Source organism: Protopterus annectens, chromosome 2.part1 (assembly GCF_019279795.1).
Source record: "Protopterus annectens isolate FY-2018-M chromosome 2.part1, PAN1.0, whole genome shotgun sequence".
Taxonomy (NCBI): domain Eukaryota; kingdom Metazoa; phylum Chordata; order Ceratodontiformes; family Protopteridae; genus Protopterus; species Protopterus annectens.
Genome location: NC_056729.1, coordinates 1,665,826,335 through 1,665,846,396, shown reverse-complemented (window position 1 = coordinate 1,665,846,396; position 20,062 = coordinate 1,665,826,335). Strand labels below are relative to the sequence as shown.

Below are 20,062 nucleotides of genomic sequence, written 5' to 3'. Positions count from 1 at the left end.
CAAGAAAAGGGGGTGATTTTCCATATAAAATGCTGATGAATCCTAAATACTGCCCAGTAGGGAGTGTCGAGTAATATTAGGCAGGGAAATGTCCTGGATAGATCTCTAGGCTGTTTGTCCAACCATCATGTATCTACCTTTGTGTTTTAAAGAGTAAAACCTTGACTGTGAATTATACCTTGCATGACAACCAAAGAGTAATCTTCCCAGAAGCCTTATGTATATGTCAGTTAATATACCATGACTCACTTTTATCTACTTCTCTTGTTTTCAGATTTTGAGTTTATATAACTATAGTTTAAAGCAAAGATAAAGAGTTATTAAATTAGTTACTGCTCCCATGTACTGAATCTTTTTTAAGGATTTCACCACTTAGTTCTTGCCTCAAACAATCTCGTTCCCAACTAGAAATGGCTTCATTATATGTAGTTGCTGAAAGCTAAAAAAATAAATAAATAAATAACCACTTAATCCACATATGACATGGCATAATAAAAAGTTGTGAATGCGTAGTAACATTTTTGTTTGCTTGCTTACCTAGGAGACGCTGCCTTTGAAAGACATGAGCGTATCTAAACTTGAAAGCGAAACCAACAATATGGAAAAAAGCCATGTCTTTAAAATAACAGGTTAGTACTACAGGCGCGTTCTTTGTATACAGCAAATATCTGTGTAAGAAAAACAAACTTTTAAGAAGGTAGGAATGAGATTTATATTATAATAATACCACTTTCATTTTTAGGATGATTGAAAATGATATGGCATGTCACATTCTGAATTAACTTATTTCTTTAACTTTTTTTCCCTGAAAAAACAAAATACTTCCACTTTGTCAAAGGTAATAATAAGAAAACATTACAACCTGGTTTGTTAAGGCTTTGAGCCATGATTATGGACACATTATGTACACTTATGTTTGATTCTAATGGTCTCCACATATGTATTGCTCAAGTTAGCAATTCACTTTATCAAAGCAAAGCTCCTGAGCCATGAAAAAAGTAAGTCTTTGAGTCCACTGAAACTTTCCTAAGTAACAAAAACTACATAAATAAACAGTTATGATTGTTGAAAATCTGGGTGTGACTGGTGCTGCTGCTGAGTTGTTAAATGGACGTACATATAACAAAAGTATAAAATCAGATGAAGATGGAGCAAAATCATATCCATGAAGAAGGTTATTACCTTATTATAGCCTTAGTTCAGAAGGAGTTATAGAGACAGGGAGACAGAGGGAGGATAGAAGTGGCTTCTTTATCATCTGTACAAGTAGAAAATGATTGACTTCTACAATTGGCTAAGTTTCTGGTGTTATTCTAAGGGTATCCAGTATCTCTCTGCTTGGGATGACATGATTGATAGACCTCGATGCTTTGCCAGAGATGGCCTGCATCTGTCACCCCTGGGTTTCTGGATACTGGCTAAGGCTCTTGCCATGCCACCCCTATAGTGCCCTTTTTAGGCGATGTTCCAAAGACCAAATTACCACCATAACAGCTATAAATAAATGCAATCTGAGGGTCATGCTGCTCAACGCTAGAAGTCTAAATCTCAAGATGCACTTTTTCGAAGCACTCCTCAAAATGGAGAACATTGACATTTGTGCTGTAACAGAGACCTGTTTTAAAGCAGCAGAAAGCATCCCTGCACTACCAGGCTATAACTCATTCCACACCTTTTGGCCCCAGAACATGGACCGAAGCTCAAAAGACAGTGGTGTCTCCATATTCATAAAGGATATGCACACCTCCAGACTAGCAGCCCAGCGTAATGCATCTGAGATACTTCAGGTACACCTAACATTGGGTAAGACGGCGATTCAGGTCATAGCCTGCTAGAGGTCTCCAACAATGTCACAAGACTCTCACTCCATGTTCCTAAGCACCCTGGAAACTATTAGGGTTCAAACCAACATGTTCTTACTAGGTGACTTCAAATACCCCTCCATCAACTGAGAAAACTACTCATGCAACAATACACTGGCCCAACACTTCCTGGAATTCATCAATTCCAATGCCTTGGACCAGCTCATTCTTTGCCCCACTAGAGGAAGCAGTATCCTTGACCTGGTTATTACTAACATGGGCAACTGTTGCTCTGCACCAGTAGTCAATTCCTCCCTGGTTAGATCCGACCACAAACTAATCACCATGGAAATCCACATCTCACCCACACCCCCCGCAAAGGTAACCACCATGAAAAACTTCTACGAAGCTGACTTTGGGTCCTAAAAACAGAGGTGGCTAACTTCATGGCACCCATGTCAATGGAAAATAGATGCATGACTGCCGAATCATACAACAATGCACTGTACAAACACGTACATAAATGTATGGAACTTGCCATACCCAACAGAACCAAGATGCTGTCCTCCAAAAAAAGGAAGCCAATCTGGTGGTCCCCTGCCATTAATAAACTCTACAATAGAAGGAAGAAACTGTTGCAGAAAAAGGTGAAGTCCCAAGATTGGAAAAACCCCCTTCTTAGCCTCAACAAAAAGTTGAGAGCCCACATCAAAACCTCTAAAGCCAGCTATGAAGGCAGAATTGTGGCAGACACTAAAAACAACCACAAAGCCTTCTATAGTTATATCAATAATCTCCATGGCAATACCCAGGTTTGCTCTGAGTTACTGCACAATGGTACCTCCTATACTGAGCCAACAGATATTGCCAACATACTGGCCGACAGATTCAGTGCCAACTTTACCCCCCCCCCCCAAAGGACCAATCATAATACTGGAGGAATGCCAGGCACCCAGTATTACTGCAGCACAGGTTAAAGCTGTCTTGTCCAAGGCCAAGAATACAGCTTCCATGGGACCTGACAATATCCCTGGGTGTGTTCTACATGAACTACAAAGTAAAGTGGCAGCACGATTCTGTGCCCTGTTCAATCACAACCTCACCTCAGGCTTTGTCCTTACTGAATGGTGCACTGCTGCAGTCATCCCTCTCCATAAAGGGGGAGCGACTACAGACCCTTGGAATTATTGCCCCATTAGCCTGATGAGTCTGATATGTAAGGCTATGGAGCGCGTCATCATGGACCTAATTAACAAGGATGTATGGAATCTCCAAACTCTAGATCCCACTCAGTTTGGTTTTGTGAAAGGTAGATCATGCCTGCTCAACCTGGTTGACTTCTTTAAGTCAGTCACCAGAGCTGTGGATGAGAGCAAGGCAGTTCATACAGCTACCTTGAACTGCCCAAGGCCTTTGATACCATTTCCTACTCAAGAATTATTGATAAACTTACCAAACTAGGCATCAACCCCTATATCACTAGGTGGGTTGCAAACTGGCTCACAGATAGAACCCACAGTGTAAAAGTAGCGGACTCCAAGTCAGACTGCCGACCAGTCACGTGTGGAGTCCCACAGGGATCGGTCCTGGGTCCTGTCCTGTTTGGCATCTATTTCTCAGAAGTCCAGGTCAACAGGGAGGGACTCTGGCTGACTAAGTTCACAGACGACTGCAAGCTTGGAGCCATTATTAACTCCCCAGGTGATGTAGACATTCTACAAAAAGGCCTCACTGAGACCAATAACTGGTGTTGAAACCATGGCCTTAAGCTTAATGCCAAAAAATGTGTCATCATTCCCTTTGGGAAAAACCTGGTTCCCACTTGTTACCACATCGATGGTAGCCCACTGAACATTGAAGGATTTTATAAGAGATCTGGGGACACAGGTTGACAGCAACCTCTCCTTCGACCACCACATTGCCACTCTGGTCAGAAAGTCCTTCCATGTGGCACATTGCATTACCAAGGGTTTATCATCTAGGAAGAAAGAGGTCATCATCTCTCTCTACTCTTCCCTCATTAGGCCAGTCATCGAGTATAATGCCCCATTTGGCATTTACCTGACAGACACATGCAACAGCTAAAAAGGCCACAAAAGTACCTCACAAAGAGGATCCTAGGCCTTAAACATGTCCTACATGGACAGACTCAAAATACTCCAGTTATTCTCTGTCTCATATTGTCAACTAAGAAGCAATCTCTGCTTGACTTACAAAGCCATGTCTGACCCAGCTCTGTTAGAAATGCTACATCTAAAGAAATCCCAATCCCTCCGCACCACATGATCCAGAGACCTCAACCTCATTACCACAATCAACAGAACATGCTGGAGGGACAGGTTCATAACCCAGAGACTGCCCATGCTCTGGAATAGACTTCCCATACATGTCAAGCAGAGCACCTCACTGGCCCTCTTCAAGAGAAATCTTGATGAGTGGACAGGAAATAGAAAGTTCACCCCGGTGATCACTCCAGTGGCTCTACTTGATAGAGGCAGTCTGAACTAACGTCAGGCAGCATGATGCCAGGGCACTTTTATGGGCTAGGCTTGTAAAGGCTCCAGGGCCATTAGCCTAGTACACACTTATGAACCTATATGACATAGCCAAATCAAATAAAACAAACTGCACTTTGCATTTCCAACTGATTGTATTCCATAAAGGGGGTACCTCTACAGACCCTGGGAACTACCGCCCCATAAGCTTAACCAGCCTGGTCTGCAAAGCTATGGAAAGAATCATTATGGAACTCATAAACAGAGACATAGGGGACCTACAGACACTTGACCCCACCCAGTTTGGCTTTGTAAAGGGCAGATCCTGCCTTTTGAACCTGGTTGACTTTTTCGAAACAGTCACTAGAGCCATTGATGAGGGCAAAGCACTCCATACAGCCTACCTGGACTTGGCTAAGGCCTTCAACACAATACCCCACTCAGGCATCATAGATAAGCTCAAAAGCTTAAACGTAAACCCTTATGTCACTAGATGGGTTGCAAACTGGCTAAAGGACAGAACCCATAAAGTTAAAATCGCTGGAGCAATGTCAGACTCAAAGCCAGTCACAAGTGGTGTCCCACAGGGATCTGTCCTGGGACCCCTCTTGTTCAGCATTTATTTCTCAGATGTTAAAGCAAACATGGGAGGGTTGTGGCTGACAAAGTTCGCAGATGACTGCAAACTAGGTGCCATAGTCGATACACCAGCGGACACATACATCCTACAAAAAGGCCTCACAGAAACGGACAACTGGTGCCAGAGTCACGGCCTTAAACTAAATGCCAAAAAAAGTATAGTCATCCCCTTTGGGAAAAACAAAGTACCCACAAATTATCACATAGACAGCAACCCACTGAGTATGGAAAAAGTAATCAGAGACCTAGGGACCCAAGTCGACAGCGACCTCTCATTTGATACCCACATTGCCAAAGTGGTTAGAAAAACATTCTACCTTGCACACCTCATCATGAAGGGATTCACATCCAGATCCAAGGATGTCATTGTACCCCTATACTCCTCCCTCATCAGACCCATGATTGAGTACAATGCCCCATTTGGTATGTACCTCACCCGGCATTTGCAACAGCTGGAGAGACTACAAAAGTACCTCACCAAGAGGATCAAGGGTCTCCAACATATGTCTTATTCTGCAAGACTAAAGAAACTCCAGCTCTATTGAGTAGCATACCGCCTGCTCAGAGGTGATCTCTGCCTGACGTACAAGGCCATGTCCAATCAGGATCTGATGGACATGCTCCACCTCAAAAAATACAAATCCAGCAGGACCACCAGAGCTAAAGACTTAAACCTCGGCACAAGTATGAATAGGACATGCTGGAGGGATAGATTCATAACCCAGAGGCTTCCCATGCTTTGGAACAAGATCCCAGTTCATGTTAGGCAGAGCCCTTCACTGACTCTCTTCAAGAGAAATCTTGATGAGTGGATGGGAGATCGTAAGTTTACCCCAGGGGTCACATCTGTGTCACTGCTAGACAGGGGCACAGTAAACTAATTCTATTATATAAGGGGGCCTTCATTGTGTCACTACTAGACAGAGGCACAGTATTCTAAATCTATTCTGTGCATTTTTGTACCATTTCATGGGGTGGCGAAAGCCACATCACTATGGCTAGGCTTACAAATGCCCCAGGGCAGATAGCCTAGTACTAAACTATGAAACTATGAAACTATAAGATATGGAAGTATAGGGTGTAAGACTTACTCATGCAAACACAGGCACACACACACACACACACACACACACACACACACACACACACACACACACACACACACACACACACACACACACACACACACACACATACATGTTACCTTTATTTCAGGTGTGATTTTTGGCAGAGGAAATATTTACTGGTCGCAGTACAGGAATCTTAAGCAATAGGGCATTCTGAACCCCCACTATGTATCACAAATATATAACTTAACAGGAGGTAAAACTCTAAAGAAACAAAAACATTTATCTTTCTTGCCTTCCGTCATGCCAGAATGAAACCAGTGACTATGCGATTCAGAAGAGAAATGTGTCTATGCTGAATAAACTTGTTTTATGCTTGGAGCTTTGGTGAATGCACTGCTCATTTTTGGGGTTTACCTTTGTCTTCTGCAGAGCTGTTCTTCAAGTATTGTAGTCTTTGGTTTTCTTATTTTGTGTTATATATGTAAATATATATATATATATATATATATATATATAGAGAGAGAGAGAGAGAGAGAGAGAGAGATGTAGATATATTCAACTATATTGTTCCTGTGGAATGGAGAACAGCAACAGTTATTCCCCCCACAAAGGTGGCCCATCGACAGACCAGGGAAATTTCAGACCCATAAGTTTGACCAGCCTCATCTGTAAGGGCATGAAATGTATCATGATGGACCTCAAAAATAAAGATAGATGTGACCTCCAAACCCTGGATCCAACCCAAATGGCTTTGTCAAGGGCAGATCCTACATGTTAAATCTGGTGGATTTCTTTGAAAATGTGACCAGTGCTATTGACGAGGGCAAATCTGTGCAAACAGCATACCTTGACTTGGCAAAGGCTTTCGACACAATCCCACACTCAGGCATTACCGATAAACTTAGCAAACTGAATGTAAACCCCTTTGTTGTAAGATGGGTTGCCAACTGGCTCACAAACTGGACACACACTGTCAAATTGGGTGATTCCACATCAAATGGCAGACCTGTTACCAACAGGGTGCCACAGTGCTGGGCCACCTACTGTTTGTTATATACTTCTCAGAATTCAGGCCAAAACTAAGGGGTTGTGTCTGACCAGGTTTACAGATGACTGCAAACTAGGTGGAATTATTAAATCCTCAAATTATATCAGTATACTCTAGGAGGATCTTACGCAGACCAACCACTGATGTCTTAGTCATGGTCTCAAACTTAACGCAAAGAAATGCATCATCATTCCCTTTGGCAAAAACAATGTCCCTTCATACTATGAAATCAACAACAATACCCTAAGTACCTATGAAGTGGCAAGGGATCTGGCATCACAAGTTTACTGTGATCTTAACTTTGACCACCATGTGTTTACTGTAGTAAGAAAGGCTTTCTATGCAGTACACTTGATTAGTAAAGGCATCACCTCAAGCACAAACAAGGTTATAACCCCTCTTTACTTGGCACTAATCAGGCCCATAATTGAGTATAACGCCCCATTCGGTATGTACCATACAAAGCATCTTCAGCAGATGGAGACACCTCAGAGGTTTGTAACTAAGAAAATCAAGGGACTCTAGCATGTGCCTTACACAGACCGACTAAAGTCCCTGTCACTATACTCTGTATCGTATAGACTTCATAGGAGAGACTTATGCCTGGCTTACAGAGCAATCTCAGACCCAAACCTAATGAACTTGTTGCACATCCGTAAATCAAACGGGACTAGAGCTACCATTTTAGGGACATAAATATGACCTGTGACTTAAATAGGACATGCTGGAGGGACAGATTTGTCTCTCAGCAACTGCCACATCTTTGGAATAGGCCACCAATTCATGTGAAACAGAGCACCTTTATGACATTGTTCAAAACAAACCTGGGCGAGTTGATGGGGCATCATACATTCTTACCAGAGATAGTGCCCTTAACCCTCCTGGACATGGGCAGTCATTACTAAATCCAATCCTGGATATTGCCTAGTGTATTTGTGGTATTACATTGGGATGAAATGGCTAGACTTGAAATGACCTCCGGGTCGATAGCCTAGTGCATGTGCATGTGTGTATGTGTGTTTGTGAAGTCTGATATCTGTTGCAAGTGGAGAAATACAGTGCATGGAAACAAAGACCACAAACAACTTCCAAAAAACCTTTCTAGCACACAATATGGATAAACATTTAAAGCTCCTTTAATGGGAAATATGCCAATAACAAGCAGGACATGATGTCACCCTGAAGCAGGCTTTTTCAATGCTGTCTATAATTATATACATCGAAACACTGTAATATCGACTTTTTATAGGAAAAATAATACTAAAAAAATATTGACAACACAGTATTCATGCTCCAATATATAACCATGAGCATACAAATAAAAAAACAAACACCTGTACATTCCATGTGGTGGGGCTGCACCTCTCCCAGCATCACTACTTAAATAGTCCAGTTCCATGATAGCGCAACACTGGGGAAAGGGCATATTCCTCAACGACAGTATTTTAGTGATCTTGCCCAAATTATCAACAGCTTTTTTGTCAAGCAAATGAAGCTGGGAAAAAGCCTTCAGTTATTTATTTATTTGACATTTGTTTACGGGGAAAGTCTGATTGGACACAGGTCCATTTTCAGCAGAGGCCAAGGGAGAAAAGCTCCAACAATATATAAAAAGAACAAACATTACACCACAAGAAAATTACAGAGCACAGGTCAACAGTGAAAGTACACATTGCAAATATAAATAACCGGAAGAGATGACACTTAACAATTTTAACAAAATTTGTACATCAAAGAGTATATGATATTATACAAACTAGACTAGCATATATATATTAGAAAGTACAGTATGATATTTTTGAGGAAGACTTGAAATGATTTGAGGTAAAAGAGTGAGTACATATAGTGAAGGAAGAAGGCACAACAGGATAGGACTGTAAAGTGTAGATCTAAAGAAAGTCAGAGGGTGTGTATAAAAAGTGGAGAATATAGAGTTAGTTGGGTGGGTAGCAAGTGCAAAGCCAGGATTTTTCTAAGTGAGTAAATAAGAAGTTTTTTAAATTTTACTATGGTGCAGATGGAAGTGGGTAGTTTATTCCATATTTTAGGAAAGATGTTAGAGAATAAGGATTCTGCAGCTGAGTTGTTAGCTTTGGTGGATTTAACTAGGAGTTTGTCACTGGAACGGAGTGTTCTAGTGCTGGTATATGGTTGTATGAGATCTTGAAGGGCTGGGGTTTATCTGAGTCGTGGAGTATTTTATGGGTGAAGGTTAGAGTTAGTTGCTTGTATTGGAGGAGCTGAGGAAGTTCTAGCCAGTTTAGTTGTCTAAGGGCTGTGCAATGGTGTATTTTGTAGGAGGAGTTTGTAGCGAATTTGGCTATTTTATTGTAACATGAGTCTAGTTTAGTAAGATCTGATTTGCGTAGGTTGGATAGTATAAGGGAGGCGTAGAGCAGGGGTTACAGGAGGTGTGTCCGGGTATTTGGAAGCTTTTGTAGATCTGGTTAAAAATTTCTTGTTTCCATAAAGGAGGCTTACAATTCAACATATTTACCGGCTTATATATATATATATATCTATCTATATATATATATATATATATATATATATATATATATATATAAAAAGGATTCCTATTATAAAAACGAAAGTTCACTATTTCAAACTTGTAGTAGGAAGCCTCACTTCTGCGAAAGTTTACTTTAACGAAAGTGAACTTTTGCATACGTGCACTTCACCGAGAGCACTGCAGCACAGTGGAGGACATAAAAAACAAGCTATGTCCTCCACTATGGTGCGATAGTCACAGACTTTAGGGTTAGGGCACGGGTTAGGGTAAGGGGATAGTTAATAAAGCTATCCTCTTACCCTAACCCATGCCCTAACCCTAAGGTTCGTGATTATCGCACCATAGTGGAGGACATTGCTATGTCCTTCACTGCGCTGCAGTCGTCATGGACCTTAGGGTTAGGGCACGGGTCATGGTAAGGAGATAGCCCGTAGGCTATACTTGAAATACTTGAAATGCAGACACCAGCAACACAAATTTAAAGATACACACAAACAAAGTATCCTTATTGGACACCTGAAGTTACAAATAAAAGCACAACAAAGTAATACATCACAAATGACATATTAATCCCCATATTCTATCCAAATATGTAATATTATTTATCAAACTAATGCAACTAACACTATATATATATATATATATATATATATATTTTTTTTAACTAATTCATGGAAGACTATCAACACATAGCAGAACTCCAATGTTACCCTATTACTATCACAACACATCGCACTGTATTTTATTAAACATATAGAGAAACATATAACTCTAAATGTTTCAAAAAATTAAAAATACCATTAAGTGTTTATAGTTATAATGTATAGGGTCAATGGTGAATCAATCCTAACTTCAAATATATTTACTTTAAGTGATCTGGTTTCTGCATGTGATTACCACTGGTTATTCAAACCAGGTTTAAAGAGTGCCCCCAAATTCACTATCCACCGACGTTCCTTTTCAGTTAATATCTGGTGTTTATATATATCATTTTTATCCTGCATTGTGACCATGTCTAAACCTACAAAAACAAAATGTGCTGTGGTATGCATCATCTTATGTTTATATAACGCACTTCTAAGTCTCTGACATTTTATGTCACTTATGTGAAGAGCAATTCTTTGTTTGAGTGTACAAGAAGTCTGTCCCACATAGAATGCTCCACATTGACAAACAGCCATATAAATGACCCATGAACTACTACATATATATATATATATATATATATATATATATATATATATATATATATATAAAACTAAAATTAACCACACTCAAAAAAATGAATGAAGAGAAGAAATTTTAACTAAGAAATTAACTTTGTGACAATAACAGCATTTAAAAAATAGTAAATCACACCAACAGCTCTTGTAGTACTTTAACGCTTTCATCTTATTTATTTTCAAGACTTCCTCAAGAAGTCTTCTTGAGGAAGTCTTGATAATAAATAAGATAAAAGCGCTCAAGTACTACAAGAGTTGTTCATGTGATTTACTATTTTTTAAATGCTGTTATTTTCACGAAGTTCATTTCTTATGTATATATGTATATGTATATATATATATATATATATATATATATATATATGTGTGTGTGTGTGTGTATATGTATATATATATATATATATATATATATATATATATATATATATAAATATATATATATATATATATATATATATATATGTGTGTGTGTGTGTGTGTGTGTGTGTGTGTGTGTGTGTGTGTGTGTGTGTATATATTTGTGTGTGTGCGTGTGTACACATACTGTAAAGATAAAGGGGTACTGTACTAACTGCACACAAGATGGAGTTTTGGAGCATAGCTACACCTCTTGACTAGTACAAAAATGTCAAAACAAATATAAAAATATCTTTGTAGCTATAGTGCTTTGTTCACACAAGCTGTGCCTGGTATAAAGTAATACATTCAAAATAACTCACTGCATCTTCAAACCCATGCCAGTTAGTCTGGCTGCACCTTTGATGCTGGAAATTAAATACCACTGAATATCATCAGTTCTGCGCACATGCTTCACACGTGATGCTGTTCTGTAAGCTAGTATTGCCAGCTGGAAACAGGAAATGTCTTTGTTTATCATCACCAGTCAAACTTCTCTCAGCAAATAGTTACTTGATGTTGTCTGTTCGGGTATAAATTATTAGGCATTTACTGTGTGAATGCGTTTTGGTTGCTATGCAACAAAACAAAAGGAGTTCCTAGCAACAGTGGTGATATGGTGGTCAGAGGATCATTCATTGTCAATGAATGTCCCCAAATCCCAAATGACCAAGTCAGTTTTCAGAGTTCTTGCCTATGTGAGTCTTGGGATTTCTGCATTGGATGCTGTCGCCTCATCCATGACGTCAGGCCATCAGGGGTATAAAACATGCAGCCATCACCATTACATCAGATTTCCTTGCAGTGCGGGAGCTCAAAGCAGAAGCAGTTCACAAGTGTCGGTCGGCAGTTACATGAAATTTTCGTTTTTCGAGTTTCAAACCTGAAGTCTTCTAAAGCTAAGTACCCCATTGGGGATCCTTTTTTCTTGCTCTAACTGATGTCAGAAAAAAATAACAATTATCTTGCCTGTTGAAAGCAAATACCTCGAAAAGATTTTCTTTCTTACTGCATCACCTGTTTAGGCCCAGACCACGACGTCCCTCGCTGTCAGTTTTGTGCTTTGTTCAATGCCTGAACTATGTGTCATTGGGCTATTTTTGTCTCTAAATTCTTTCGCTCTTGCTGTCTGTATTCTGAAATGGCTTCGATAAGCCATCCGACTACCGATCCTCCAAAAAAAACGCAAAGGTAAAGACAGAGACAGACCACATAGGTCCAAAACTGCCGCTGACGCTTCTGTTAAGCTAGTCGCCAGTCCACCAGTACTCTAAGTGAGGTGCTTTTGCAGCCCCTGTTACCCGCTTCTACAGATTCGCAGGCCTCTACTAAGACCCATTCGGAGTCCGGTATGCAGCGAGATGCTTCTTCGACTATGGAACCTGCGGATGCCTCTTCCTTGGATGGGTCCGGAGCTGCTGTGCAGTCATAGGCTTCTGAGGGTGTATTCAGACCTTCTGATGTTCGTATCAAACCGACTACTTCATTAATGACTATATCTACCAAATGTCTCAGGCCCAGAGTTCGCACTATGCCTAGGAAACCGATGACCAAAGCACATTCTCAAGCTCCCATGCCACAGAAACAAATGCTTAGAATGGCTGAAGACTTGATTACCTTTTAATTAGGTGAAGCCATCCTTCCCCCCTCTAAAAGACAAAGAACTGATTTTCCTTCTGATTCTTCAGGCCATGAGTATGATGACTCTGACCCCTGTGATTACCAGGACATACCCTTGTCTACCTATGAGGACTCTGATGCAGAGGATTCTATTCCCTCAGCCTCCCCCCAGAGGACTTTTCTTTTGTTGAAACCTTGCATACCCTAAGAGAGCATTTCTGCTGGGAAAGCCAGGACTACCCATAGTCCAAAAAGAGACTCAGGGAATTTTTAGACTTGCCCCAGCACAGGCCTCTAGCTATTCCCCCTGTTCTGGATACTGTAGATGATGACTTCTTGGAATCCAGCCTTACCCCTGATACTTTACCACCAGCTCCTAGAAAGCCTGACAGATACTACAGAGTACCTGACTCTCACAAATGTCTCTTTAAAAATCCCACTGCTGATTAAGAGACCATTTCCCAGGGACCTAAAGGTATTAAGGCTTCTACAGCCAAAAATCCTACCCCTCTGGACAGGGATTCTAGGGGTCTAGACAGATGGGGTAAGAAGGTATATACCTCTGCAACTCTTGCCATCTGGGCTTTAAATTGCCAGTTTCACATGTTGAAGTACCAGCAGCATATTATCAATCTAATTAAACAAAAATTGTTGTTGATTCCTGATTGTGCAGAAAATAAGGACTTAGAAGACTTGATGCATTCTGCAAACCAAGTTGGTAAACATAGTGTGGTTTTGATACCTTAGAAGTATCTTGCAGGGCTGCTGTCACTGGGTCTGTTCTGAGAAGATATGCTTGGCTGAAGGAACAAATCTTGCCAGACCATGTCAAGGCAAAATTACTAGATACCCCATAAAACCAAGAATGTTTGTTTGGCTCTAAAGCAGAAGAAGTTCTTAAAAAGATGGAGGAAAAAGCTAAGTCCATGCAAACTGTTAAAAAGATTTCTTACAGGTACAGTCACCTAGATTCAGTAGGCACTGGCCTTCAAAAACTGGTCCTTTCCAGTCCCTTCCAGACCTTCTCAGCCCAAACCCAGGGCCAAAAGACCACAAAGAAAACAGTCTCAGGGTATGCACAGATCTAAACAATGGAGTGCTCCCTCCTAAAAAACTGGGAGTGGTAAGCCACCCCCCATGGAAAAAGTTCACAATGACTTGTCCTTAATCCTTCCCAGCCATGCCAAAGTACTTGCATCCCTAGGAGGTAAACTTGCCCTGCATGCAAAAAATTGGGGGTATATTACCCAAGACCGATGGGTCTTAAACATTGTATCCCAGGGATACAGATTATATTTCCACTACCTGCCAACCCCAAGTGGATTGCCAGGTCTTCCTCCAAACCAGTGGACAGAGGCCCAAAAGCAAGTACTCTCTCTTCTCAGCATAAGGGCTATTCAACCAGTTCCAGCAGAGCAAAGGGGACAGGATTTCTACTCCAGGCTTTTCCTGGTGCCCAGGAAAGAGAATTCTTGGTGCCCTATTCTGGATCTGTCAACTCTAAACACCTTCCTGGTGGTACCAAAGTTCAAAATGCTTACACTCCAGAAGCTCCTTCCTGTGCTAGCCAAGGACTCCTGGCTAGTCACCCTAGACTTAAAAGAAGCTTATCTGCACATCCCCATAAGGGAATCTTGTAGGAAATATCTACGTTTCAGGGTAGGCTCTATGCACTATCAGTTCTCTGCACTTCCCTTTGGCTTATCTACTGCACCCAGGGTATTCACAAAGTGCCTGGCTCCAGCCATTACTTATGGCAGGCAGAGAAATATTCAAAGTTACCCATACTTGGCCGATTGCCTGATTCAGGTGGACAGTCAGGAATTGCTACTTCTGCACCTGATGTTTGTAAATAGATTCCTAACTTCTCTGGGGTATACCATCAACGAAAAGAAATCACATCTGGTACCCAGCCAAAAGATTGTATTCCTGTGAGCAAGCTTGAACACAACTTCCCAGATGGCATTCCTCACTCCAGAAAAGCAGGTTTATTTGACAACTTATTTCAAACTACTGGCCAGCCAAACCCAGCTATCTGCAAGAAAAATACTGCAAGCTCTAGGGTTCATGGCCTCATGTATTCTACTGATTCCACATGCAAGACTGAATATGAGGAAACTTCAATGGTACTTAAAAAGTCTCTGGTGTCAACATTCTCAGGACCTGGAAACAGTGATTCCTATCATTCCTTGCCTAAGGACAGAGTTCTTTGGTGGGCAGAGGCTTGCAACCACAACAAGGGATTCCCTTTCTCACAACCCCCTGCCATCCAAACTCTGACAACAGACGCATCAGACTATGCATGGAGGGCTCACATGGCAGGCAAATGCATTCAAGGCAAATGGAGCCCAGGACAAATTCACCTGCATATCAATCAAAAAGAAATGTTAGCTGTACAGAATGCACTGACAGCCTTCAAATACCTTATCCTGCCAGGACAACTCCTGATAAAGACAGACAACACCACAGTTATGTGGTACATAAACAAGCAGGGGGGAACTCACTCCTACCCACTCTGCAGTTTAGCCATGTCTTTGTGGAACACAGTCTTAAGCAACCAAGTGCACCCGCAAGCTCATTTCCTGCCAGGCAAACAAAATTCACTGGAAGATGACGTAAGCAGAAATCTAATGGACCCACACAAGTGGAAACCTGGAACCAAACTCATTCAAACTTCTAATACACAGGTAGGGGACACCAGAGGTGGACCTCTTTGCATCCCCACAAAACCATCAACCAAACAAATTTTGCATCAGAATTCCCCACAACCAAGTTTGGAAAGTGGATGCCCTATTCTTCACATGGGAAAACCTCTCAATCTATGCCTTTCCCACTCCTCCCCTCTTTATAAAAGTACTTCTCAAGATCAAACAGGACAGGCCAAGGACAATCTTTATTGCACCAGACTGGCCACGCCAGCACTGGTTCCCACTCCTGTGCAGTCTGATAGCAGTGCCATCCTGGCACCTACAGCAGACCCACTCTCTGCTGTCCCAGTAGGAGGGACAGATTTTGCATCCTCAGCTGCAATCCCTGAATCTGGCAGCCTGGCTTATTCCATGATTACATTACCAGCAACCCTCAGCAAACAAGTGCTGGATGTTATCCTTGAGGCCAGGAGGCCTAGTACTAGGAAATCCTATTCAGAAAAGTGAAAAAGATTCTGTTCTTGGAGCCAGTCTCAAAGGAAGGACGCAGTCATGCCCACCTTGCCTCAAATCCTAGATTACCTAGCAGAGCTGCTCCACAAAGGCCTATCCTTCTCATCAAGTAAGATTCATGCCTCTGTCATCTCCGCTCATTACAATACTGAGCCACCACTCTTCTTTCACCCTCTGATCAAACAGTTCTTGAGAGGAGCTAACAATTTAAGACCCCCAAGGAGAGCTCTCACTCCTGCCTGGGACCTTAATTTTGTGCTAGAGAAGCTCACGCTTCCCCCTTTTGAGCCTGCTGCTTCAGCAGAGTTAAAATTCCTCTCTTGGAAAACAGCCTTACTGCTAGCCATCTCTTCAGCAAGAAGACTGTCAGAGTTACAAGCCCTTATGGCTGTAGAACCCTTCATTATCTTCCATGCGGACAGGGTTTCCCTCAGGACTAACCCATCTTTTATGCCCAAGGTGGTATCCAGTGTGGCTTTAAACCAATCCATCCATTCACCGACCTTTTTTCCTAATCCTCAGAATAAAGGGGAAAGGATCCTGCACTCCTTGGATGTGCACAGACAGCTCAGGTTCTACCTTGACAGGACTAAGCCTTTTAGAAAATCTGACCAGCTGCTAGTCAGCCTTACTACAGGGGCAAAGGGCAAGGCCATTTCAAAGCAAACTATTTCTAAATGGATAGCACAGTGCATCCATTTCTGCTACAAACACCATGGAAAAACCTACCCCACATGGGATCAGGCCTCATTCCACTAGGGATACCTCAACCTCTACAGCTTTTCTCAGGGGAGTCCCTACCAGGGACATCCTGGAAGCTGCAACCTGGAGTTCTGTACACACCTTCACCAAGCATTACCACTTACCTATCTTTTCTAAATCCAGATCTGGATTTTCCACAACAGTCTTACAAGGCCTGCTAGCCAGCCCTACTACTTCTTGACTGCCCCCACCCTTCCTCAGCTTTGGGAATCAACCCAAGTGTGATGACTGCAACAGTGAAACACGAAGAACATAGTACAGTTGTGTACACTTACCATAAATGTAGATGTAGGGGTTGAGAGGGTGGCCTAATGGTTAAGGTGTTTGCCTTACAAACGCAAGGTACAGGGTTTGAATCTCACAGGGGATAATTGGCTAGGCTTAAAATGTCTCACAAGTGCAGTTAGCCTAGTACTAATCTATGAGTGTATTCACTGTTGCAGTCCTGGTTACCCTCCCTCCAGCCCCCTGTCTTTCTACCTATCCTTTATTTGGCTATATCTTATGGAAATAGTATTTACTTTTTACTGGAGGTGTTCCACACCATTTGATTGCTTCCTATTTTGGGGGTCCTGACATCTGGGGCAAGAAAAACTGATGTAATGGTGTCGGCTGCATGTTTTATACCCCTGACAACCTGATTTCATGGATGAGGTGACAGCATCCGATGCAAAAATCCCAAGACTCTTGTATTTGGGATGACTGAGGGCTACCTGCAGGCAGATAACCCAAGTGTGATGACTGCAACAGTGAATACACTCGAACATCTACATTTATGGTAAGTGTACACAACTGTACTTTCTTATTATTTAATTTGAGACCATGGTCTAAGCACCACTTGTTCGTGCATGTTAGACCCTTCTGGAGAATCCCATGGTCAGTTGGAGTGTTTATTTATTTTATTTTATTTTATTTATTTATTTTGCATTTGTTGACCGGGATAGTCTGACTGGATACATGCCCATTTTCAGTGGGAGAAAAGCTCCAAGGTAGAACATACAGTAAAAATCATAAAATGATTACAAGTTACACACAGTTTACAGGCTCTAGTTGAGCAAGCAGGTAATATAATCATACATCAACAGTGTTGACAAATTGACTAGGCAATGTAACATGATTACAGATTATAGAGGAGGATTTAGTTGGGTTTTGAATAAGGACATAGCCAGTGAGTTTTAAAGTATAGCTTGAAGCTTTTTTTGAACTGAGTAAGAGAGGGTTCAAGAGTAAGATCAGTAAGAAGAGAGTTCCAAGTTTTGCCAAAAGAGTTAGCAAACAGAGAGTCCCCAGCAGAGTTGTTGATTTTGGATGGTTGAATCAGTAGTTTAGTGACCTCAGGTTGCTGTAAGGGTTGGTGATATTTTTAAGTGCAGGCGTATTATCAGGGTGGTTGAGGACTTTATGGGAAATTATAAACTAGTTGTACTGAAGTAAGCAGTTTCTGACATATCCCAGTTTGCAGTCACGAGCAGACATCATTATCTGCAGGTGCTTGGTGTCACAGGGAATAGGGGAGTAAAGCTGGAGCTGAATTTATCCTCTAATATGTTAGTTCTGTCCTCAGGAGATGGGTATGTGATGCTATTTTGTTTTAACTCACAGCATTGTTGAGTATTACGTCTGAGGTTCCTGGCATAGCCGAAGAACTTTTGTGGTTATTCTTAACAGGGATGTCAATTCTCGGTTTGTACCTGCTTTCCAAGGATTTTGTTTTGCTTTTAAGTTATTTGTTGGTATTTTTGAGTTCTCTGTAGCTGATGAGGTGAAATTTTGCTTTTATGATCCATAAGTTTCTTTTTCTTATTGTATTGTTTGCTACTACTGGGGTTTCAACAGCTGGGTCTGATCTTAAATTTGGCCCTCTATTTATGCCATATGGGGATGTAGGCCTCAGTGCAAGTCTTGAGGTGGACATATAAGTCATCCGTGAATAAGACCACATGGGATGTGGGGTCATTATGGTGAAGAGGGTGTTTGAGTTTTGTCAAGTTGTGAGTTAGTTGGACTAGATTTGCCTTGGAGCAGTCTCAGAAGATGGAGGGGTTATGAGGTAAGTTGGGTCTTGCATTTAAGGTAAAGAGTACACATGCTGGTCAGATTTGACCAGTGATTTGGTAACTATAGGTGGTGAACAGTGACGGACTAGGTTAATGAGAACTAGGTCTAATATTTTTAAGTCCCTTATTGGGGTTTGGAATAGTTGGTCTAAACAGGTGTTATTAATATCAGGATTCTTTGTGCATACTTATTAGTGGTAGTATGGGTTCCCCAATTTATGGAGGGGTAGTTGAAGTCACCTAGGAAGATAGTGCTGGGTTCTATCCTAAGGGATGTCAGTTTGTTTAAATATGACTCATGGTTTGCCGAGTTCATGCAGCAGGTATTGTAGTTGGCAATGATGCAGTACTGAGCTTTGCTTATTGTGAGAAAATGTGAAGGAATTCAACGTCATTGTACTGCATTATGAGTCCAGAGACTAAATGATTTCTTAGCTATACAGATGCACCCTCTCCAGCCACATCTAACAATTTGTTGTTGGGTCTGAAGTAGCGGTAGGTGTTAAGTCCTGACACTGAGGGGGAGCTTTTAGTGTTCTGAAACTAAGCTTTTGTAATTATACGTATAGCTATATTTTCCATGGTCATGAATGCCTGTAAGGAGTGCAAGTTTCCATTAAGGCTTTGAGCATTTAAAAGTGCCACCTTAATATTGTCTTTATTTTGATTGGCTATGTAGGTAATTTGAGGTGAACAACCTTACCTAAAAAAGGCCCTCGGGAGAAGAAGCCAATATGTGGAAACAATGTAAAGTAAGATGCAGGGCATTTCTAGCAAAGCAGCCAGGATTGTTGACCATCTGCTCTCAGGCTGATATATATTGAATCCCCATAGAATGACACCTATAGCTGAGCCAATAATTAAAGTCAATTATCTTTTGTTTGTTTTACGGCTTCATTCTTGACAATGATATGATACAGCTTAATACAAATTTCATGCTCATTTCAGATGTGGACTCTGATAACTCCATCATTTCTTCTTCATATCTTCCAGTGGTCATGTAATTTATGTACATGGGTGATGAGACTTGAGAGATCTGGTGACATTGCAGATTCTAGCACCTGATAGGCAGCTAGCTGTCACTCTGTCTTTGCCTAGCCTGTTGGGTAGTGCATCTGTATGTCTTAACTATGGAGTCACCTATGAGCAGGATGTTGCAAGCTTTGACCTGCTAGCTTAAGGGCCTTTGCATGCTGGTTGTGTGACCACTTTTTGTAGCTGTGTTTACTGTAGTGTTAGAACTTTATATATGTTTGTTTAGACCTTTTGATACTGCA

The 20,062-nt window shown here is 41.4% G+C and overlaps 1 protein-coding gene across 3 annotated transcripts in view; it reads left to right on the top strand.

The window, feature by feature from the left end:
• PLEKHN1 (pleckstrin homology domain containing N1) overlaps positions 1-20,062 on the top strand; it is a 186,306-nt gene that overhangs the window by 85,199 nt on the left and 81,045 nt on the right. For all 3 annotated transcript variants that reach the window (XM_044063094.1, XM_044063095.1, XM_044063093.1), the window contains exon 5: positions 542-629. In XM_044063094.1, the coding sequence (XP_043919029.1) occupies positions 542-629 (88 nt within the window). The remainder of the gene's footprint in view (positions 1-541; positions 630-20,062) is intronic.